General features: G+C 43.6%; 1 protein-coding gene across 1 annotated transcript in view; it reads left to right on the top strand.

Moving 5' to 3' along the window:
* CTNND2 (catenin delta 2) overlaps positions 1-20,844 on the top strand; it is a 769,728-nt gene that overhangs the window by 201,554 nt on the left and 547,330 nt on the right. Inside the window, exon 4 of the mRNA XM_064270645.1 lies at positions 246-418. Coding sequence (XP_064126715.1) covers positions 246-418 — 173 coding nt within the window. The remainder of the gene's footprint in view (positions 1-245; positions 419-20,844) is intronic.

Here is a 20,844-nt window from a genome sequence, read left to right as displayed (position 1 = left end):
TAGGTAGGTCAGGATGAGATCATTTGAAAAATCTACTCTTTTGAGAACTTTTAAACTGCCAAAAAAAAAAATCTCATTTGCCAGCCGGAGTTGAGTTATATGGCCATTTTGGTTCTCAGAATTCAAAGCATAGATGTCTGGAATCATGTGCGTGTGATAATTGTCAGCTACTTTCAGTAAATAATACATGTCATTTCTGCTTCGCTGAGACCATCACTGACTGCTCTAAATGACTTTCAATGTAGGGCCCAGCCTGCTCTCCCAGAGTGCACTTCAGCTCAATTCCAAACCTGAAGGGTCCTTCCAGTATCCGGCCAGCTACCATAGCAACCAGACCTTGGCCCTGGGTGAAACGGCCCCGGCACAGCTCCCCACCCGCAGCACACAGGGCCGAGCTGCTGCCCAGAGCTTCAGCCAGGTATGTGCGTGGGGACCATCCGTGGGTGCCAGGGTGGTATGTATGTGGGAGCCCACTCCAACTTTCAGTAGGTGTGTCTCACAAGTTCTTCAGAATGCCTTGGGTGCTGCGAATGAAGGAAATGAGCAATAAACTGTAATGATAGAGTAAAACTGAATTGCAAACATATTTGTTTAGGAATATCTGTGAGTTACTTGCTCTGTGTATTTGCATGTATTCACATGTGAATATGTCAGTGTGTGTCTAGGTACTGTATATCTTTGTCTATATGTGATACAAACATGATTTATATTCTCAGTTTGTGAGTGTACCTGAAAAATACGCTGAGTATTTTTTTTTCTCCTAAAGATGTGAAATTGTTTCCTTGGGTTAATGTTATAAATAACCATAGCGTAAATATAGAATCAAGTATACAAAACTTTTCTGAAGATAGTTGTGCTTCATTTAGGAATAGTTATACTTTGTCAAGTCTGATTTTCAAATGTGCCCATAATTGTTTTGTTAAGGTATTCACTTATTCTTATATTATCATTGATACTATAAGATCTGATAGTGTCTTACAGTATCATCAGCTGCAGTTAAAACCCACTTTTACAGGAGGAAGTGCATACTAATCTGGGAATGATTTTTTTTCAAGAAAGATCTAAAAGTTGTAATATATAGAGAGAGATAAAAGTAGATATAGATTTAGATGTTGTCATTTTGTGCGACTGAATCAATTTCAACTCATAGTGACCCCACCTGACAGTAAACTCCCTCCCCAGAGTTTTCTATGCTACAGTCTTTACTGGAGCAGATCACCAGGTCTTTTCTCTAGCAGATCCACTGGGTGGGTTCAAACTGCCAAATATTTGTTTAGCGGCTGAGCTAAACAGATATAGACATAGATACGACACAGAAGTTGTAATATATAGCCAGTATTTTGGTTTTCTAATTTTGGGGTACAAGCTATATTTGATCGACCCACCAGAGCCAACGTAATGGAGAGCCATTTCGTTTTAAGGTATTTTAAACTTATCTTTGAACGTACGAGACCCTTATGAACTGTTTATGCTGGTGCCTGGCTCTCTGAGCTTTTGCTCCCGGAATGACTAACCTTCAGTCTCAAGTGGTGCCTTCACCTGACCAGCTTGGTCGTACCATATATGCATTTATTGGGCCATCCCTCTGCCAGAAACCCTCCCCTATCCACGCTACCCACCACCCAGCTCCTTCAACTCCAGAGCCCACCTCTATCACCAGTTGTGCTCAGACGAATTTCTTGTTATTGCTCATCCATGTGATTTTCTCCAACTAAACTAAAAGCTACTTGAGAACAACGACCAGCCATTTCTCTCTTTGTATCAGCAGCACCTGGCAGACCACATGGCCCCCAACAAGTGGCTGCAGAAAGGCGGGAGGCAAGGAAAATTAGTCTAGGACAGTGTAGTCGCCAGGAGATGTTCATTTTATGTAACATGAGCGTCATTCAAGCATAAGCTGAGAAGTCCCATTACATTTAAATTATTGACCCAGCGGTATTTTTAGAATATGATTGCCTTGTGCAGCAGTGGTTTGTACTTTTTACTTTCCCTTGATGCTGAGTGGTGGGATATGTGGATAAAAGGGGGTGATAAATAAAACATCCCACCGAGAAGAGGGGTCTGCCTCTCACTGTGACTCAGTGCATGACCACCCCATATGAATAGGGGAAATAAGGGTGCACCATCCTCCCACTGGAATGGAGGAAATGGAGATATGATAGTGGGAAAGGGCCTTGGATGCCGAGTCCAAGTCTCTCATTGTATGGAGCTGACACGGAGGATATGCCTGGATGGCTCTATTTCCTAGCTACAGGCTCTCCACTCTTTAGAGAACGTTGGTCCATGCCATCTACCTTACAGGAATCTGAAAAGATACATGAGGGAATGTGTAAAAATAATTTTTAATTCATTGGAAAAAAGGTTGAGATACACACACACACACACACTTATCACACACACCAAATTGTCATTTCATTATATACGTTGTTGTTGTTAGGTGCCGTCGAGTCTGTTCTGATTCATAACGACCCTGTGCACGACAGAATGAAACACTTCCCAACTGCCTGGTCCTGCGCCATCCTCACAAATGTTGCTATGCTTGAGCCCATTGTTGAAGCCACTTATGTCAATCCATCTTATGGAGGGGCTTCCTCTTTCTCGCTGACCCTCTACTTTACCCAGCATGATGTCCTCCAGGGACTGGTCCTTCCTGATCAAGTGCCCAAAGTGTGTGAGACAAAGTCTTGCCATCCTCGCTTCTAAATAGCATTCTGGCTGTATTTCTTCCAAGACAGATTTGTTCATTCTTCTGACAGTCCATGGTATATTCATTACACATGTACATTATATCATGTTTTAAGTACAGGGTGGTCTTTTTATTGTAGCAAACATTATTAGATTTTTTTAAATCTAATTTTATTTTTTTTAAAGATGAAGTGGAAGCTGTATGACTTCTTTCTCTAGCTATAGCCTGTTTTGCTCTCAGAAACATCCCATTATGAAGTGGAACTATTTTTCTTCTTTTTGTCTACACTGATTCGCTGACCATGGTAAACTGCTCATGGGTAGAATACATTCACTTCGGACTTTTTTGAAAGCAAACAGATGTATTACAGTCCTTCTTTTATCCTTAAATCTGGCCTGCCTTCTAGATCTAACGGGTTATATTTTGAAAAAAGGAGTATTTTATGCTCTTTTGTTGCTCATGTTTGGCCTTTTTCATAAATACCAAACCAAAACCAAACCAAACCCATTGCCATCAAGTCAATTCCGACTTATAGCGACGCTATAGATCTGCCCCAGAGAGTTTCCAAGGAGCAGCTGGTGGATTTGGACTGCCAACTTTTTGGTTAGCAGTAAAACCCTTTAACCACTATGCCACCAGGGCTCCAATAAATACCAAAGACCCCTGTAATTTGAGTGCAATACACTGAGTTAACGAAAAAAAAAAAAAAAAAAAAAAATCAGTGAACCCTTGGCCGGGCATCATAGAAAATGGCAATATCAATATAAAATGAAAAATGAGTCCGCATATCAACGTGAGCATTTTGCAAGCCAAATTCACGTATAGCTATGTAATCAAAAAAAAAAAAAAATGTAATCACTAGCTATTAAATCAAGGCTTTCTTCTTATAAAATTACTAGCTACCACTTATCGAGCACTGAGAAGTAAACTGTATGAATACATTCTCTTATTTAAACCTCTCAAGAGGGTTGTGTTTACACCTACATTTTAAAGATGAGAAGACTCAAACTTATCTGGGCTTGAAGAGTTGTCATGCACCATTTAAGGCAGCAACAGTAAGAATGGGAACATGCTCTTGACTGAACTGAAATCTAAGAGTGCCAAGAGGGAGCATTTTGTAGGCTTCCTATTTAGATATTGGCCATTCCAGTAAAATATGTCTACAGCTTGCACCTATTAAGAGGCCTGTAAATGTGGAAGAGCAATATGGCGATTTGTCTACTTCCATAAAAGTCCTGCACTAGTAGAAGTTAATGACATTCTATCATCTGCTAATTGACATGGGGGTAAAATACAGAAGTTCGAAAAGACAGGACTGAGCCTTGCGTTAAAAGTCAAATCCACTTTAAAGTTTAATTAGGAAGTGTTACTAAGTTGTAAAGTATCAAAGCTATGCAGTTGAAGTCATCAGAGGTATAGTTTGAAGCTATCAATAAATGTGAATATTCAAGATTATACCTTAAGTGTGAGGCAAAGGGTACTGGGATCCTAATTTCTCTAGCAGCTGGGTAGGATGAAGAAGTCTGAATATCCAAACCAGTAATTCTTGAATATTTAAAAAGTGGCTCCAGTGCACTGGGCTAACAGGACTGTGGGTGTTGGTGAATATTTCAGTTCTTCATTATTTAAGCTCTGTGTCCAATATTGGTACCATGACTTACTTTAGCTATGTGGTGCAGTGGGGGGTGTAGTGGTTAAGAGCTTAGACTGCTAACCAAAAGGTCAGCAGTTCACATCCACCACGTGCTCCTTGGAAACCCTATGGGGCAGTTCTACTGTGTCCTTATAGGGTCACTATGAGTCAGAATCAACTCGACGGCAAAGGGTTTGGTTTTTTGGTTTTTGTGGTGCGGTAGGAAAAACATGTTTTATTGAACACCCTACACAAGGAGCTGCCATGAGTTGGAATTGACTTGATGGCAACTAACAACAACGTAGGACATGTGACTTCAAACGTTAGAGAAATGTTTAACAAGCAAACCAATATTTTTAATCTCAGTGTAGTGTTATACCCTTGAAAGCGAGGAGACCATATCCTATTCCAGTAATGTCTCCTTTGTCCAGTTCATCTATGCAAGACCTCTATTTGTGTGCTTTTTTAGAGCCTGGCGTACAGTCTCTTCAATATTCTGAATGGCGCTAAATCTCATTCCTTCAAGGTTAGGTTAATTTTTAGAATATCCTGTAGTCATAAGGTGCCAACAGAGCTAGTGAAGTTCAAAGTATAGTTAACAGGTGCCAGGCCCCGTTCATAAGGACAGTGATCTAGCAACACGAAACTAGTTGTTTGCCAAAGAGAAAAAAGTATAATTCTAAAGTGAGGCGAATGATTTTCTACCTGGCTCTTAAATCATTTCCAAATGCATTTTCACAGCAGTATTACGAACACCAAGGATACTAATTGCAACTGAAAAAATCTTCTAGTTTATTTCACGTAGCAAGGCTTTACTGTGCAATCATCACCAGGCTCTTTGCACAGCCCTGACAAAACACACATAACCTGTGTTGCACAACCATACCAGTCTGAACGGAAAAAGAATGGCTCATGAAACTGCCAAAAAATACTGTTTTTCTGCCACTACCCCAACTAACGTCCTTGTACATGATTCACCTAAAACTCTGAGTTCATGGGGATAGACTGAAGGAGAGAGAGTGTAAGACCCTTCCCATCAGACCCCAGGCCTTCCCAGGAAGCGACAGGAGCAGATTTAAATTATCCTTTTCCTCATCCCCTTACCATCACTCCGCTCAGCTGGGATGAAAGCCCTGTTCTCTAACGGGATGTGTAGACTCCTCCTCCATCCTTCCCTTCATCCTCCAAGTCAACCCTCACCGTTGTGTTAACTCTTCCAGGTACCCCAATCCACACAGGATGGTTTCAGTTCCATTTGTATGCCCGTGGACACTGAGTTGATTCCAACGCATAGCGACTCCATAGGGTTTCCAAGAACGTAAATCTTTACAGAAGCGAACTACCACATCTTTCTCCCATGGAACCACTAGTGGTTTCTAACCACTGACCTTTTGGTTAGCAGTCGAGTGCATTAACAACTGCACCACCAGGCCCCCCTCCATTTGTATACCTCTGGTTTATACTTTAGTGTATTCAGGACATTTATGGCGTGTCCATTTTATGTTATGAGCTATTCTAGGTGATTAGGATATAGTAGTAGTAAAAAAAAAAAAAAAAAAGACAATGACCCCTGTCTTTGAGGAACTTATATTCTAGCGGCAAAGAGCAGGGACTCAGAAAATTGACACAATGAATAAGTAAATTGCACAGTGTGTGAGAAGACGATGGTTGTTACAGGGAGGAAAGGAAAACAGGATAGGATGATGGACAGCCACAGTGTAGGCTGGGGCATGGCAGGATTTAGAGGCTGTGGGGACGGTGACATGGCGGCAAAGATGAGGAAGAGGAAGTGAGCTGTGAGGCACCCTGGGGCTCAGCACGTGCAAAGGGCCACGGTTGGGGCAGCCTGGTATGTGGCTAGGCGGCAAGGCCAGCAGGGTGGCTAGAACCAAGTGCAGGGAGAAAAAGTGGCAGGAGAGTGTTTGAGAGGTGACGGGTGACCAGGTGGATCACTGTGAGTATCTTGTCTTTTACTCTGAGTGAAATGAGAAGCCATGGAGAACGTGGAGCACGGGGATACCATGATCTGACTTATGTGTTAGAAGCATCGTTCTGTCATATCACACATGATACCCTAGTTATTGCCTGTAAATCTGTTTCTTCCCATTACATTGCCTTGCTAAAAACCCAAAAAACCCACTGCCGTCGAGTTGATTCCGACTCGTAGCGACCCTGTAGGACAGAGTAGAACTGCCCCATAGAGTTTCCAAGGAGTGCCTGGCGGATTTGAACTGCCGACCTTTTGGTTAGCAGCCGTAGCACTTAACCACTACGCCACCAGGGTTTCCATTGCCTTGCTGCAAGAGTAAAAACCATGCAAAATTTATCTCCTTATCCCTAGTAAGCCGCCCTGGGGTCACCAAATATTCTTCAGGTTCTTTGAAAACTGGCCCCATTCTTTACAATTATTCTACAGAGGCTCGAGGCTGGATTAGAGAATAAAGAAGTTGGCTGTCCTCTAGGACATTCACATGTCATTTCTCATGGATTATGTGAAATGCTAAACATAAAACTCCACATAAATTTGTTGCTCTAAAAATGTTGGTTTCTTCCCCATGTCCAAGCTTAACATAGTCTCACCAAGCACTGCATCCATTAAAGAAACAAAATATGCGAGACACATCGAAGTGTAGGTCTGTGTACGGGGCACTGTCAAAGTAGTACAGGATCCTAAAGATTTTTAAACCATTGTCGTGTTCTCCAGCAGAGCTGAAGCAAGCCACTACTCGGTCGCACTCAGAGAAATGGGCTGCTGGCTGTGGGAAATTAAGAATCATATGGTAGTTCTGTAAAGTAACACTGAACACTGGTGGGTAGTCTCGAAAAACAGTCAGCTTTTCTCAAGCAAAACTGCCATTTCTTTTCAATCTGGACTGTTTAGTCAATGTTGGACTGACCTTTATGCTTTAAGAAGTACTCATGGATGCTGTATCATAATTACAAATACACCATCTGCTTACTTCTACCACAGACCGGTGGGTTCCTTGCCTTGGGAGCATTGCTTATCAGCGCACTCACCTGTGGGTGGATGTGAAGATAGGAGATGGGGAGCCCCGGGAATGGTATGGGTAGGCAGCAGAGACCCACGGGGTGCAGATGAAGAGCAAGTTTCCAATAAACCACTGTTGAGTTGATTGTTACAGTGGAAAGACTTTATTTTAGTCTCCTAGCGCAGCTGTCACAAAATACTGTAAGGCAGTTTTGTTGTTAGATGCCATCAAGTCCACTTTTGATTCATAGTGACCCCAAGCGACAGAGTAGAGCAGCCCCGTAGAGTTTCCTGGCACAGTGCTGGACTGCTGAGCTGCTCCACAGGAGAAAGATGAGGCTGTCTACTCCCAGGAAGGTGACAGCCTAGGAAACCCTATAGGATAGTTCTACTCTGTCCCGTAGGGTCGCTGTGAGTCAGAATTGATTTGACAGCACATAATAACAACAGCAATTTTAACAGAGCGGATCCCCAGGTCTTTTCTCCCACAGAGCTGCTGGGTGGGTTCAAACCACCAACCTTCCAGTTAGCAGCCAAGTGGTTACCCATTGTGCTGCCAAGGTGGGTGGCTTTAAAGAACAGAAATTTATTTTCTCACAGTTCAGGAGGCTGAAAGTCAAAATTCAGGGGGTCAGCAGGACCACACTCTCTCACTCTCTGTCATTTTTAGGGGAACGACCCCCCTTGCCACCCCCAGTGTCTGGTAACCCTGGGTGTTTCTTGGCGTTCCTTGGCTTATAGCTGCATCTTCCTGTGTTGTCTGCTTTCCCCCTGGTGTCTGACTGTTTCTGTGTTTGTTCTCCCCTGTATAAGACACCACTGAAAAGGGCTTGGGATTCTGACTCACCCTGCTGTGGTAGGACAATATTCACTTAAGTGATAACGAAAGAAAAACCCGATTTCCAAACAAGGTCGCGTTCACAGGGACAGGGGTTAGGACTTCAGCTTATCTATGGGGGAACACAGTTCAGCCCATGACTGAATTATAGAGATGACTAGCATGACGTCACTCCAGTTTACTGTAATTACAAAAAAAGTTGTAGTTAGAGAAAAACCACAAATGAACTGGGAAGATACAATATTGCAGTGACATTATTAGTGTGGAATGCATACATTATGCAACCCAAAAATGCAGCAGAGTAGAAATCAGGCTGTTTTATGTGTACTGTATTGGTGGGAAACTGCAATATATTTGTTTTAAAAATAGATTTAAGATTACTGCTTAGTTTTAGTCCCTGTTCATTGCCTTAGGAGCCCTGGTGGTACAGTGGTTAAGCGCTCAGCAGCTAACTAAAATGTCCACGATTGGAACCGACCAGCTGCTCTGGGGGAGAAAGATGGGGCGGTCTGCTTCCATAAAGATTTACAGTCTTGGAAACCCTAAGGAACAGTTCTACTCTGTCCTATAGGGTTGCTATGAGGTTTTTTGTTTTGGTTTTGGTATTCATTGCTTTACAAGGAGTTCTAGTGGTGCAGGGGTTAAGTGCTCAGGTGCTAACTGAAAGGTTGGCAGTTCCATGAACCCACCAGCCACTCTGCAGGAGAGATGTGTGGCAATTTGCTTCCGTAAAGATTACAGAAACCACATGGATAGTTCTGCTCTGTCCTTCCTAGAAGGCCTCTATGAGTCAAAATTGACTCAACCGGCGTTGGCTTTTTGGGTTCTTTTTATTCATTGCTTTGCTTTAAAATCTTCTGCCTTCCTTTCTCCTTTCCAGGTTAAGGATATGTTATATGGCTTCAATAATTGAAACATTTCTCAGTGCAGGGAGACTGTGCGTGTACTTTACTGTAATTTTTCCTCTCTGAGCAAATATTGGGTTACTAGTTGTACTACAGTTTGAATCTCTTGATGAAATATAAGTTTTATTAGTATATTTTTGGCAATGCTTTTGTTCTTTTTAAGAAAAAGTTGCCATCAAGAAATTCCTCCTGTGTGTGTTCCTTAAGACATTTATGTCATTGTTTTATATCTTTCGTATCTATTTTTCTTTCTACTGATAGACTGTAGAAATGGCCGTATGAAATACATTTCACGATATTTATTGATGATGACCTTAACCATACATTTTATTAAAAGGAGGCCAAAAGGGAGGAAAAGCTAGTAACCAAGGACACAGTATTCTATACCACCGTGTTTATACTAGTGGCTTACAGACCAGGGGATCTGCTGTAACCTTCTAGCTTCTAGGTAAAGTGGCAGGCACAGCAGGATTTGCAAGATTCATTCATTGCTATCTATCTGTCTGTCTATGTCTGTCTGTCTATCTAATCCATCTAATCCATCCATCCATCCATCCATCCATCCATCCATCCATCCATCCATCCATCCATCCATCCATCCATCCATCTGTCCACCCACCTCATCCACCTACCTGCCTACCTCTGCCTTTCCCCTCTGGCCTTTAATGCTGGGACCCTCAGTGAAATAGAAGGCAGTAGCAATGGTCTCCATTATTATCTCAAGGTTATAGTTACTCTCATAGTCTTTGTAATTAAGTTGTACTCATCTGAGGAAGGGAATTCCTTCCCTGTGCCTTAGCATTTCAATTATGTGAGTTTAATTTGCCCTGGCCTCCACCTTTTGATGTTAGTGAGGAAGTCATCTCCTGGTAAACTAGTCCTTCTTTCCTCACCGTCAATAACTGTTCTAGTGGTGGTAACTTCAGGGTTGGTGCGTGAAGTGAGAACAGACACCGTGTCTTTACGTGGTTGTTGTTACTCCTCCTTGTAGCGACCCTGTGTACCACAGAATGACGTGCCGCCTGGTCCTGCACCATCCTCACAATCGCTGTGTTTGAGCCCGCTGTTGCAGCCATAGTGTCAGCCTATCTCCTCGAGGGTTTTCTTCTTTTTTGCTGACCTTCTACTTGACTTTGTGTTACAAGTTAGTATTTACCAAAGCCAGTACTCCTCAGTAGACTCAACAGACAAGGCTCTTGATTTTTTTTTTGAAGGGGGGCATATTTTCAAAATCAAACCTTTCTCACAGTGCCAGAATTTACTACTGCAAAGTTAGGAGACAATCCACAACAGTGCCCTTCTGACACCAGCTGAAGTTTAGGGGTCCCCAAGTCCATCTTCAGTTTCAAGAATTTACTGGAAGGGCCCACAAAACTCAATGAAAGCTGCTATACTCATGGTTATGTTTTTTGTTTGTTTGTTTTTAACAGTAAAAGATACAGATTAATACTAGCCACGGGAAGAGAGCAGTATGGGGTGGAGTCCAGGATATTTACAAATGTGGCCCCTTCCGGTGCAGCCACGTTGTTGTTGTTGTTAGGCGCTGTCAAGTCGGTTCTGACTCATAGCGACCCTACATACAACAGAACAAAACACTGCCCAGCCTTGCACCATTCTCACGATTGTTACTATGTTTGAGCCCATTGTTACAGTCACTATGTCAATCCATCTCATCGAGGGTCTTCCTCTTTTTCGCTGGTTCTTTATTTTACCAAGCATGATGTCCTTCTCCAGAGACTGGTCCCCCCGATAACACGTCCAAAGTATGTGAGATGCAGTCTTACTATCCTACCTTCCAAGGAGCACTCTAGCTGTACTTCTTCCAAGACGGACTTATTGGTTCTTCTGGCAGTCCATAGTGTATTCAATATTCTTCACCAACACCGTGATTCAAAGGCATCAATTTTTCTTTGGATTTCCTTATTCATTGTCCAGCTTTTGCACGTGTATGAGGCAATTAAAAATACCATGGCTTGGATCAGGTGCACCTTAGTCCTCAAAGTGACATCTTTGCTTTTCAATACTTCAAAGAGATATTTTGCAGCAGATTTGCCCAATACAAATGTCAAATCATGTACAGCATTAATTCTTCGTAGTAATAATATGTGACAGTACACATAGAATATTGCCAACCAGGGAAGCTCACCGAAGCCTTGGTGCCCAGAGTCTTTATTGGGGCTTCATCACATAAACATGTTTACTTCCCATGTGGCTGACCTCTGTGTCCAGCTCCTTTGGATGTCAAGCTGATACCATGAGAAACAAAGCCCCTACCAAAAATCACATTGTTAGACTAGCTGACCTGACCCAGGCTCCCAGGTAAACAAAGGCCCTTTTGATGAGTAAGGACATTCCAAGAGCTTGGAGATCACCTCTCAAGAGCAAAGGGACAAAGGCTAGTCTTCTCTATAAAAAAAAAACCAAACCCACTGCCGTCAAGCCTTCTCTAAGGCAATGTTAAATTCTTTACTCCACAGCTACCTTTGAAGTTATTTTAAAGAGTGACATTCCTTCTGAAGACAGTTTCTAAAAAGAAGTTACCAAAATTTTGTGAGCAGTGGTAGTTTTGTTCAGACAAATTTATTAAATCCCCAGGGGGTAAGTTCAAGGAGATAACATATAGCTTGATATGTAAATTCTTTTTAATTGCATTATATTATAGAAACACTTCATGTAATACCCGAAAAAGGTCGTTTACATTTTGGAGTTAACGATTTCTTCTTGTTTTAAAGTAGTGAAAGTAAACGCCCTTACCTTATGCTTATGCAAGCCTCAAGCCATATATAGACTTACCCTAGGAAAGTTCAGCACATTTTCAGAAGTTTTAATCCATAGCATGTAGCTGATATTACTAAAATTTGTTACCAGAGTATATTTAGAAATGTATTTGTTCAAAGATAGGCTCTGTCATTATTTTAGTCTGGATTCTATAGAGGAGCAAAACCAGTGAAGTGTTTATAGACATAACTAAAGACATATATAGACAAAAAAAATTGACTTCAAGGAAATGGCTCACGCAATTGGGGAGTCCCAAATCCACAGGCCAGGCAGCAGACTGAAGGCTTCTCACGTCCCAAGAACCAGAGGTCAAGCAGCAGGAAAAGTGCAGGTTGGAAAGAGAGCAAGCTTTGCCAGAACATTTTTTTATATAATGGGCACAAGGCACACCCCCAAGGAAACTTCTCTTCCAACTGATTGGCTGCTCACATCAGACCACAGAATGGGAGGTGATCACGTAGGGTCTGCCCAGCCACTGAGAATCGTGGCCTAGCCAAGTTGACACCTAACATTAACCATCTCAGTCTCAGTTAGCTAGTGTTGCTGTAACACAAATACCACAAGTGGGTGACTTTAAAGAACAGAAATTTATTTCCTCACAGTTCTGGAGGCTGAAAGCCCAAATCAGGGTCTCAGCCATGTCAATTCCCAGCTTGTTGGTAGCCCTGGATGTTGCTTGATTCCTTGGTTCTGGGCCATCCACACATGGTATCTGACTCCCTCAGTCTGCACCCCCATCTGTGTCTAATCTGCTCTTTTCGTAAGTCAGAAGTAGGTAGGTTTAGGACACACCCTAATTGGTATTTCCCCTTTCACATAACAAAGAAAACCCCATTTCCAATCAGGATTGCATCCATAGGAATAGGAGTTAGGATTCCAATGCATATTTTGGGAGGAGACAGTTCAAGCCATAAAATCACCTTAAAGCCATGCCCTGTTTTTCAGTAACAACACTTAATCTGGGTTTATTAACTCATCGAAAGAATATTCTTCAATCACTGCTTCTTTTTTCTCACCCCTCAGCTGCCACTTAATCCTCCTGGCATTGAGGCAGTGCCCTCAAACACCAGCCACAACTTTTTGGTCACCAAGCCTAATGGCCATATTCACATACTTTGACTCCTTTGAGGGCCTAACTCTGGAGGCTCTGCCTCCCTTTGACACATGCCTTCCAGCTTAGCGTTTTGTGACAACTGTGTTTGCCCAGGACCCAGATTACCAGCAGTGAGCTGTATTGTCTACAGAGGGGAAGATGTCATTCATTACTGGGTTTGCCAGTCTGATTGCAACCCCAGGAAAATGAAAAGCAATGAATCCAGTAGGGGGGTGAGCAGAGGTGGATTGCAAGCCATTAAGCTCGTCCCTGAGAAGCCAAGGAGCCAGGACTGCAGCTCCCCATTCCTGACATTGTCGGCCTGGGTGCCCAGCATTCTGGGCAGATGCTCCTCTTGTCCCGGAGTTAGGGCTGACAGTTCCGGGAGAGTTGGCAGGTCTCCATGCAAACTCACAAGGACTGCCCGTAAATCACAGACCAGCTTTATAAAGTGTGGCTTTGGTTAGTGACACTGCTTTCCTCGTGATCTGAAGTCAAGATTCCTTAAAGGGTGCGGGTTGTCAAGTCTCTTGTGAACTGGCTATAAGCTTTTTTTTTTTTTTTCACTGTGAAATCCCTGAAGAATGAAGGCTAAGTATGTTTCCAAGTCAAAGAATTTCTTCCCTTTACCTCCCCTCTACTTCCCTGACTCCCTTACAGAAAATACAACGTGAAGGTATCCGGAAACAATAAGCTTGGTATTGAGGTCCATACTACCTTCTAGTCCAAGTGCATCATGTTATCAGTGTAAAAATGACATGGGGGCAGCATCTGACTTCCTCTAACTTCACAAGCGGAAGGAGAATCAAGATCAACAGCCCAAGGCTGATTCCTATGAGGTGGAGGTCAGATATGCATCCTCTATCCGCTGTCTTTACCAGCTCTGACACCAACCATCCTTCCCACAGCACTCTCTACTTCTCTGCTGGGTTCGAGAATTCATTGCCAATGGCCACACAGAACTCAGAAGCCATACGCAAGATTATGGGGTTTATCAGGTTACAATCCAGGCTCAGAAACACTCAAGGATACAGTTCTTTCATCAGGACAGCCTCTCCCTAGCCATGCTCACAGGCATACCTCTCTCCAGCCCTCAGTCTCTGCCCAGAGACACTCAGCTTTCTCTCTCCGTGGTCCAGGAAGCCCACCACACCGTCTCCTGCAGGTCTCTCCTGCCTTGGTGGTAGTGGGCTGTTTTCTTTTCCATCACTGGGTTGGCTTGTTTCAAGCGCAGTGGATGGCAAAACGGACCACTGTCTTTGATGGGCCACAATTATTGTATCTGCACAGTCCCGCTTAGTCACTTGGGTGGGTGTTACAAGATCATGACTAGAAAGGCCCCACAAAGGTGACCTGTCACATCACACAGAGGATCGTACTTTCCAAAAAGAAGGATGTCACAGCTGGGAGCTGGATATTATCCTGTGCAAACAAAAATAGAACATCGGTACATCTACAAAATAGTGTCAGGGTAAGATATGCCACATCATAGAATTAGAGCAAGATCTTCAAGAGCAAACTCCTCATTTCCACCTGGAGTGTAGTACCAAACCAAAAAACCCACTGCTGTAGAGTCAGTTCTGACTCATGGAGTATACAGGTTCTCATTAATGCTTGAGTGAATTAATGAGTGAATTAATGAATCCTGGTAGTTAATGGCAGTTGGGAATAATGTAGATATTGCCTGAATTCCCTTTCCAATATTCTTTCTATTATACTTAAAAATATGTCTTTCTCTTAAACGGTTCTATAAAATAGGTAAAAATGCACTGCACTATTAAACAAGAGGCCTCAATATGTCACAAAACACACACACACACACACACAAACATAAAATTTACAATTACATTATATTCTAAATCTGACCCACCTAAAACTTACAAAAAAAAAAAAAAAACTTACATGTAGGCTATAAATACAGATTTAATTCATAAGAGCTTTGATGAGTTATATATATTGTTCATACCTCATTAAAAAAAAAAAAAACCTACTGTCTTAGTCATCTAGTGCTGCTAGAACAGAAATACTGTAAGTGGATGGCTTTAACAAAGAGAAGGTTATTTCCTCACAGTAAAGTAGGCTAAAAGTCCAAATTCAGGGTGTCAGCTCCAGGGGAAGGCTTTCTCAACCTGTCAGCCTTCTCATCAATCTTCCCCCAGACTAGGAACTTCTCTGTGCAGGGACCCCGGGTCCAAGGGACGGGCTCTGCTCCCTGCACTGCTTTCTTGGTGGTATGAGGTCCCCTCTCCCTCTGCTTGCTTCCCTTTCCTTTTTATCTATTGAGAGATAAAAGGTGGTACAGGCCACACCCCAGGGAAACTCCCTTTACCTTGATGTGACCTGGGTAAAAAAAAAAAAAAAAAATGGATATGACCTGGGTAAGGGTGTTATAATCCCACCCTAATCCTCTTTAACATAAAATTACAACCACAAAATGGAGGACAACCACACAACACTGGAAATCATAGCCTAACCAAGTTGACATATATTTTTGGGGAGCACAATTAAATCCATGACACCTACTTTTTTTTTTAACTTGTGGTATAATGTACCCAAATTGTCTATAGGAATTGGAATTGGGAACCAAGGAAGGAACTACATTTAATGGATACCAGCCTCTGCCTAGCAGAAGCTATTTGAGCATCTTGAGGACTCTGAATTGTGGTATTGGTGAAGAATATTCAATATACCATGGACTGCCATGGCTAGGTGCTATGGCTGCTAACCAAAGGGTTGGCAGTTCAAATCCTCCAGGTGGTCCTGGGAAATTCTATGGGGCAGTTCTGCTCTGTCCTGTAGGGTCACTAGAGTCGGAATCGACTCGATGGCAATGGGTTTTAACAGGCCAAGAGAACAAACAAATCTGTCTTAGAAGAAGTACAATCAGAATGCTCTTTAGAGGCAAGAATGGTGAGACTACATCTCACACACTTTGGACATGTTATCAGAAGAGACCAGTCCCTGGAGAAGGACATCATGCTTGGTAGAGGGTCAGTGAAAAAGAGGAAGACCCTCAAGGAGATGGATTGACACAATGGCTGCAGCAATGGGCTCAAGCATGGAAGACTGTGAGGAGGGCACAGGACTGGGCAGTGGTTCGTTCTGTTGTACATCGGGTTGCTGTGAGTCAGAACTGACTTGATGGCACCTAACAACAGGACAACTCTACAAGGTCCTTATCTGTGAACAGTCTGACTCTTTGTCATTTTCCTGTAGGTGGGCCTCCGTTATGAAGGCATAACAGAGACAAATAAAGTAGACATGTGGATTGAGAAAGCAGCCCTGGTAGTAGTACAACGGTTAAGCACTTGGCTGCTAAACAAAAGAAAGATTGGCAGTTCGAACCTGCCAGCAGCCCCTCAGAAGAAAAAACCTGGTGATCTGCTCCCATAAAGAATACAGCCTAGGAAGTGTTATGGGCAGTTCTACTCTGTAGGGTCGCTGTGAGTCGGAATCTACTCAAAGGCATCCAACAACAACAACAACACGGGTTGAGACTGATTAAAACAGCCAAGGATAGAGACATCAATAGGGATTATCCCTTTTAATAGCCCATATTATATGATACAGGACGGTATGGGGGCCCAGTCTGCCCCAAATATCTCTAAACATTTTGTATCATTATTTTTATTTTAAGGGTCTCATCATCAATAGCAGATATTTCAATGTTCATTGCTTGTACTCACACGTTCCCAGATATCTGCGGTTATAGCAGTTATTAGTTAAAAAAAAAAGAAAAAAATTTTTGAATTAAAACTTCATGGAGTTTTTTTTTTTAATGGACTTACAGTTTCATACTGCTAATATACTTTTAAGGTGGAATTGAGTCTCTATGATGGTAAAGTAGATGAAATTCTGTACATCTTGAAATGTGTTCATATTCTGTGCAGTCCAATGACCTAGATAGTAATAAACCATCCTATGAATTGCTCAGCAGGCTCTCAGTACAGCCTTTTGTATCCCTAACTGACTAAGAGTTGCCAAGTTACACCACGGGGGAAAAAAAAAGAAAAACATAAGCACAAGAGAGGAAACAAATTCCCACCTTTGTCCAATTGATGCTATGCAACAGATTTCTCTTTTTAGCCAGAGAATCTCCCTTATGCATTTCTTACTCTCTAGGGCATTGGAATCGAGCCCAGGTAGCACAGCGGTTAAGCCCTAGGCTGCCAATTGAAATGTCGGCCCTTCAAACCCACTGGCTGCTCCATGGGAGAAAGATGTGGAAGTCTACTTCCATAAAGATTACAGCCTTGAAAACCCCCTAGGGCGAGTTCTACTCCATTCTAGAGGGTCACTATAGTCAGAATTAATTCGATGGCAATGAGGCTTTTTTTTTTTTTTTTTGGTTAGGCCATAGGAATGGAGTTTAGCACCCCTGGATTGTAAAGTTTATACAACTGTGATGTCCAATATGGTAGCCACTCACCCACATGTGGCTATTTAAATTTAAATTGGTTAACATTAAAGACAAATTAAAATTCAGTTCCTCACTTGCACTTGGCACATTCCACGTGCACAGCGGCTATGGGCTACCATATTGGAGAGTGCAGCTGCAGAAGAGTTCCAGCTTGTGGACAGAAAGCTCTATCTGACAGTCCTGCTGTACAGATACTGCACCGGTATACCCGGTGCCCTTGGAGAGCTCTACCAGGCAGTCCTGCTGTACAGATACTCCACCGGTATACCTGGTGCCCTCGGAAAGCTCTACCAGACAGTCCTGCTGTACAGATACTGCACCGGTATACCCGGTGCCCTCGGAGAGCTCTACCAGACAGTCCTGCTGTACAGATACTGCACCAGTATACCCGGTGCCCTCGGAAAGCTCTTCCAGGCGGTGCTGCTGTACAGATACTGCACCGGTATACCCGGTGCCCTCGGAAAGCTCTACCAGACAGTCCTGCTGTACAGATACTGCACCGGTATACCCGGTGCCCTCGGAGAGCTCTACCAGACAGTCCTGCTGTACAGATACTGCACCGGTATACCCGGTGCCCTCGGAAAGCTCTACCAGGCGGTGCTGCTGTACAGATACTGCACCGGTATACCCGGTGCCCTCGGAAAGCTCTTCCAGACAGTCCTGCTGTACAGATACTGCACCGGTATACCCGGTGCCCTCGGAGAGCTCTACCAGACAGTCCTGCTGTACAGATACTGCACCGGTATACCCGGTGCCCTCGGAAAGCTCTACCAGGCGGTGCTGCTGTACAGATACTGCACCGGTATACCCGGTGCCCTCGGAAAGCTCTTCCAGACAGTCCTGCTGTACAGATACTGCACCGGTATACCCGGTGCCCTCGGAAAGCTCTACCAGGCGGTGCTGCTGTACAGATACTGCACCGGTGTACCCGGTGCCCTCGGAAAGTTCTACCAGACGGTCCTGCTGTACAGATACTGTACAGGACTGTACAGCAGGACTGCATCGCCTGGTAGAGCTTTCCGAGGGCAAGCTGTACAGTCCTGCTGTACAGATACTGCACCGGTATACCCGGTGCCCTCGGAAAGCTCTACCAGGCAGTCCTGCTGTACAGATACTGCACCGGTATACCCGGTGCCCTCGGAAAGCTCTACCAGACAGTCCTGCTGTACAGATACTGCACCGGTGTATCCGGTGCCCTCGGAAAGTTCTACCAGACAGTCCTGCTGTACAGATCCTGTACAGGACTGTACAGCAGGACTGCACCGCCTAGTAGAGCTTTCCGAGGGCAAGCTGTACAGTCCTGCTGTACAGATACTGCACCTGTATACCTGGTGCCCTCGGAAAGCTCTACCAGGCGGTGCTGCTGTACAGATACTGCACCTGTATACCTGGTGCCCTCGGAAAGCTCTACCAGGCACTCCTGCTGTACAGATACTGCACCGGTATACCTGGTGCCCTCAGAAAGCTCCTTGATTGTTGCCGGCTTTGTTGACAAATGGATTCAAAACCTTTTGTAGGAGCTGCATTTTGGTACTCTGTAGCCAATAACAATATTATAAAGGGTATTTAACATTTTATTGTTTGTTTTTTTCTCTTTTTTCATGTAAATTTTTTTTTTTTTTTAAATCTATTGGCAACATTTCACTAAGATCCTATAGTATTGAAAGGATTTTTGAATTGGCTGCTTTAGCGTGCCCAAATGTCTGGATGTGGGGTGACAATTCTCAAAATGTCCGTAGATTTGGGGGCCCTTTAAGGAACCTTAAGGAGCCTTGGTGGCGCGGGTAAGCGCTTGGCTGCCAGCCGAAAGATCAGCAGATCGAATCCACCAGCTCCTCTGAGGGAGAAAGACATACATAGTAGTTTGCTTCTGTAAAGATTAAAATAAACAGCCTTGGAAATCCTACAGGGCACTTCTGCTCTGTCCTAAAGAGTCTATGTGAGAGAGAATTAACTCGATGACGACGAGTGTGAGCTGGTTGGTAAGGAACCTTTTTAGACAATATTAACAGAGTTAGCACTGCTGGGATGAGAAGCTTCAGCAGGGAAAAAGAAAAAAATAAGTTTTGTAAAATTTGTTCAGAACATTTCTGTGGTGCTAATGTTGAAATATTAGAATAAACTCTGATACAATGGTGTAGTATACGTTATTTAGCATTTATTTTATTAAAAACAACGGTGCAATTTGGTAATAGCATCGTTTAATGTACTACAGGGTAATTTTTGTTACATATGCAAGATATGACAAAGATATAACAAAAAGTTACTGGTTTTGATGAAGGCAGGGGGCTCTCCTTAGACCCTGCGGGACACTGTCTCCCCCTCATGCACCCACTGGAAAGGTTTTCAGGGATTCCTGTTGCAGACTTGTCAGTCACTTGGCAGCTGCTTCTGCACGTCTGAATGTCACTCAGGCCTCAGTTGATATGGCACCCCACTTGAGCTTCAGAAGAAAAGGAAAGGAAGGTGTTTACTCCCTGCAGCTTAGCAGGAGTTCTCAGACCAGCAGCAGCTGCCTCCCCTGGGAGCTTGTTAGAATGCAGACTCTCAGGCCCAAGCCAGACCACCTGAATCAGAACCGAGTCTAGAGCAGAAAAAAAAAAAAAAAAGAGCAGAGCATCTCTAAATTCTAACTTTATGGAGCCCTGTCATCACCAGGAAGCTCACTGAGTGGTGCAGTTTTGCACGTGACTATTAACCTAAAAAGGGGCCTGGGTGTCACTAGCAGCCTGCAGTTGGCTGCTAACCCAATAATTGGTGGTTCAGACCCACCCAGCAGCTCCATGGAATAAAAGGCCTGGTGATCAGCTTCCATAAAGATTATAGCCACTATGAGAAGTTCTACTCTGTGACACAAGGGGCCACCATGAGTTGGAATCTACCCGGTGGCAGTTTTTTTTTTTTTTTTTTAATCACCTGGAACTCCTTCCTGGCTGCTGTTAAGTCCGCCTCATAGCAAGCCCCTGTGTTACAGAGTAGAATTGTCCTTATAGGGTGTCCTTGGCTGTAATCCCTATGGAAGCAGATCTCCAGGGCAAGATTCTGACTCAGTAAAGATGAAGTGATGCCGGTGCTGGCCCTGCTGCTGAAGCTGAAGCTGATGCTGCTGGAACAGGGACCACGCTTTGAAAAGCACAGCTCTAGGGACAGCTGATTCTCAAATCTGGCTGTACTTTGGAATCACCTGCTGAGCTTCCGACAAGCCTGCTCTTGGGTCCCACCTCCCAAGACTCTGAATTAAATGGCTAGGGTATGACCTGTGTATTAAGATTTTTCAAAGCTCCCCTGGCAATTACAGTGTGCAGCCAAGTTTGAGAACCTCAGCCTATACATTTCCGTGCTCAGAAATTCTACCAGGAGAAAAGCAAACGGGGATCTAAGAAGTCCTCCTCTGACTGGATGGTTCCGGAATATCTGTCTGGGGCCCAGGGTGAGTACAGCAGCTCCTCAGTGTTTTGCCACTGTCCTGGACACACAGAAACCTTCATTGTCAGAGTCCGGA

Source organism: Loxodonta africana, chromosome 2 (genome assembly GCF_030014295.1).
Source record: "Loxodonta africana isolate mLoxAfr1 chromosome 2, mLoxAfr1.hap2, whole genome shotgun sequence".
In the NCBI taxonomy this organism is placed as follows: domain Eukaryota; kingdom Metazoa; phylum Chordata; class Mammalia; order Proboscidea; family Elephantidae; genus Loxodonta; species Loxodonta africana.
The sequence above is the reverse complement of the archived record's forward strand: the minus strand, read 5'-3'. Positions and strand labels throughout refer to the sequence as shown.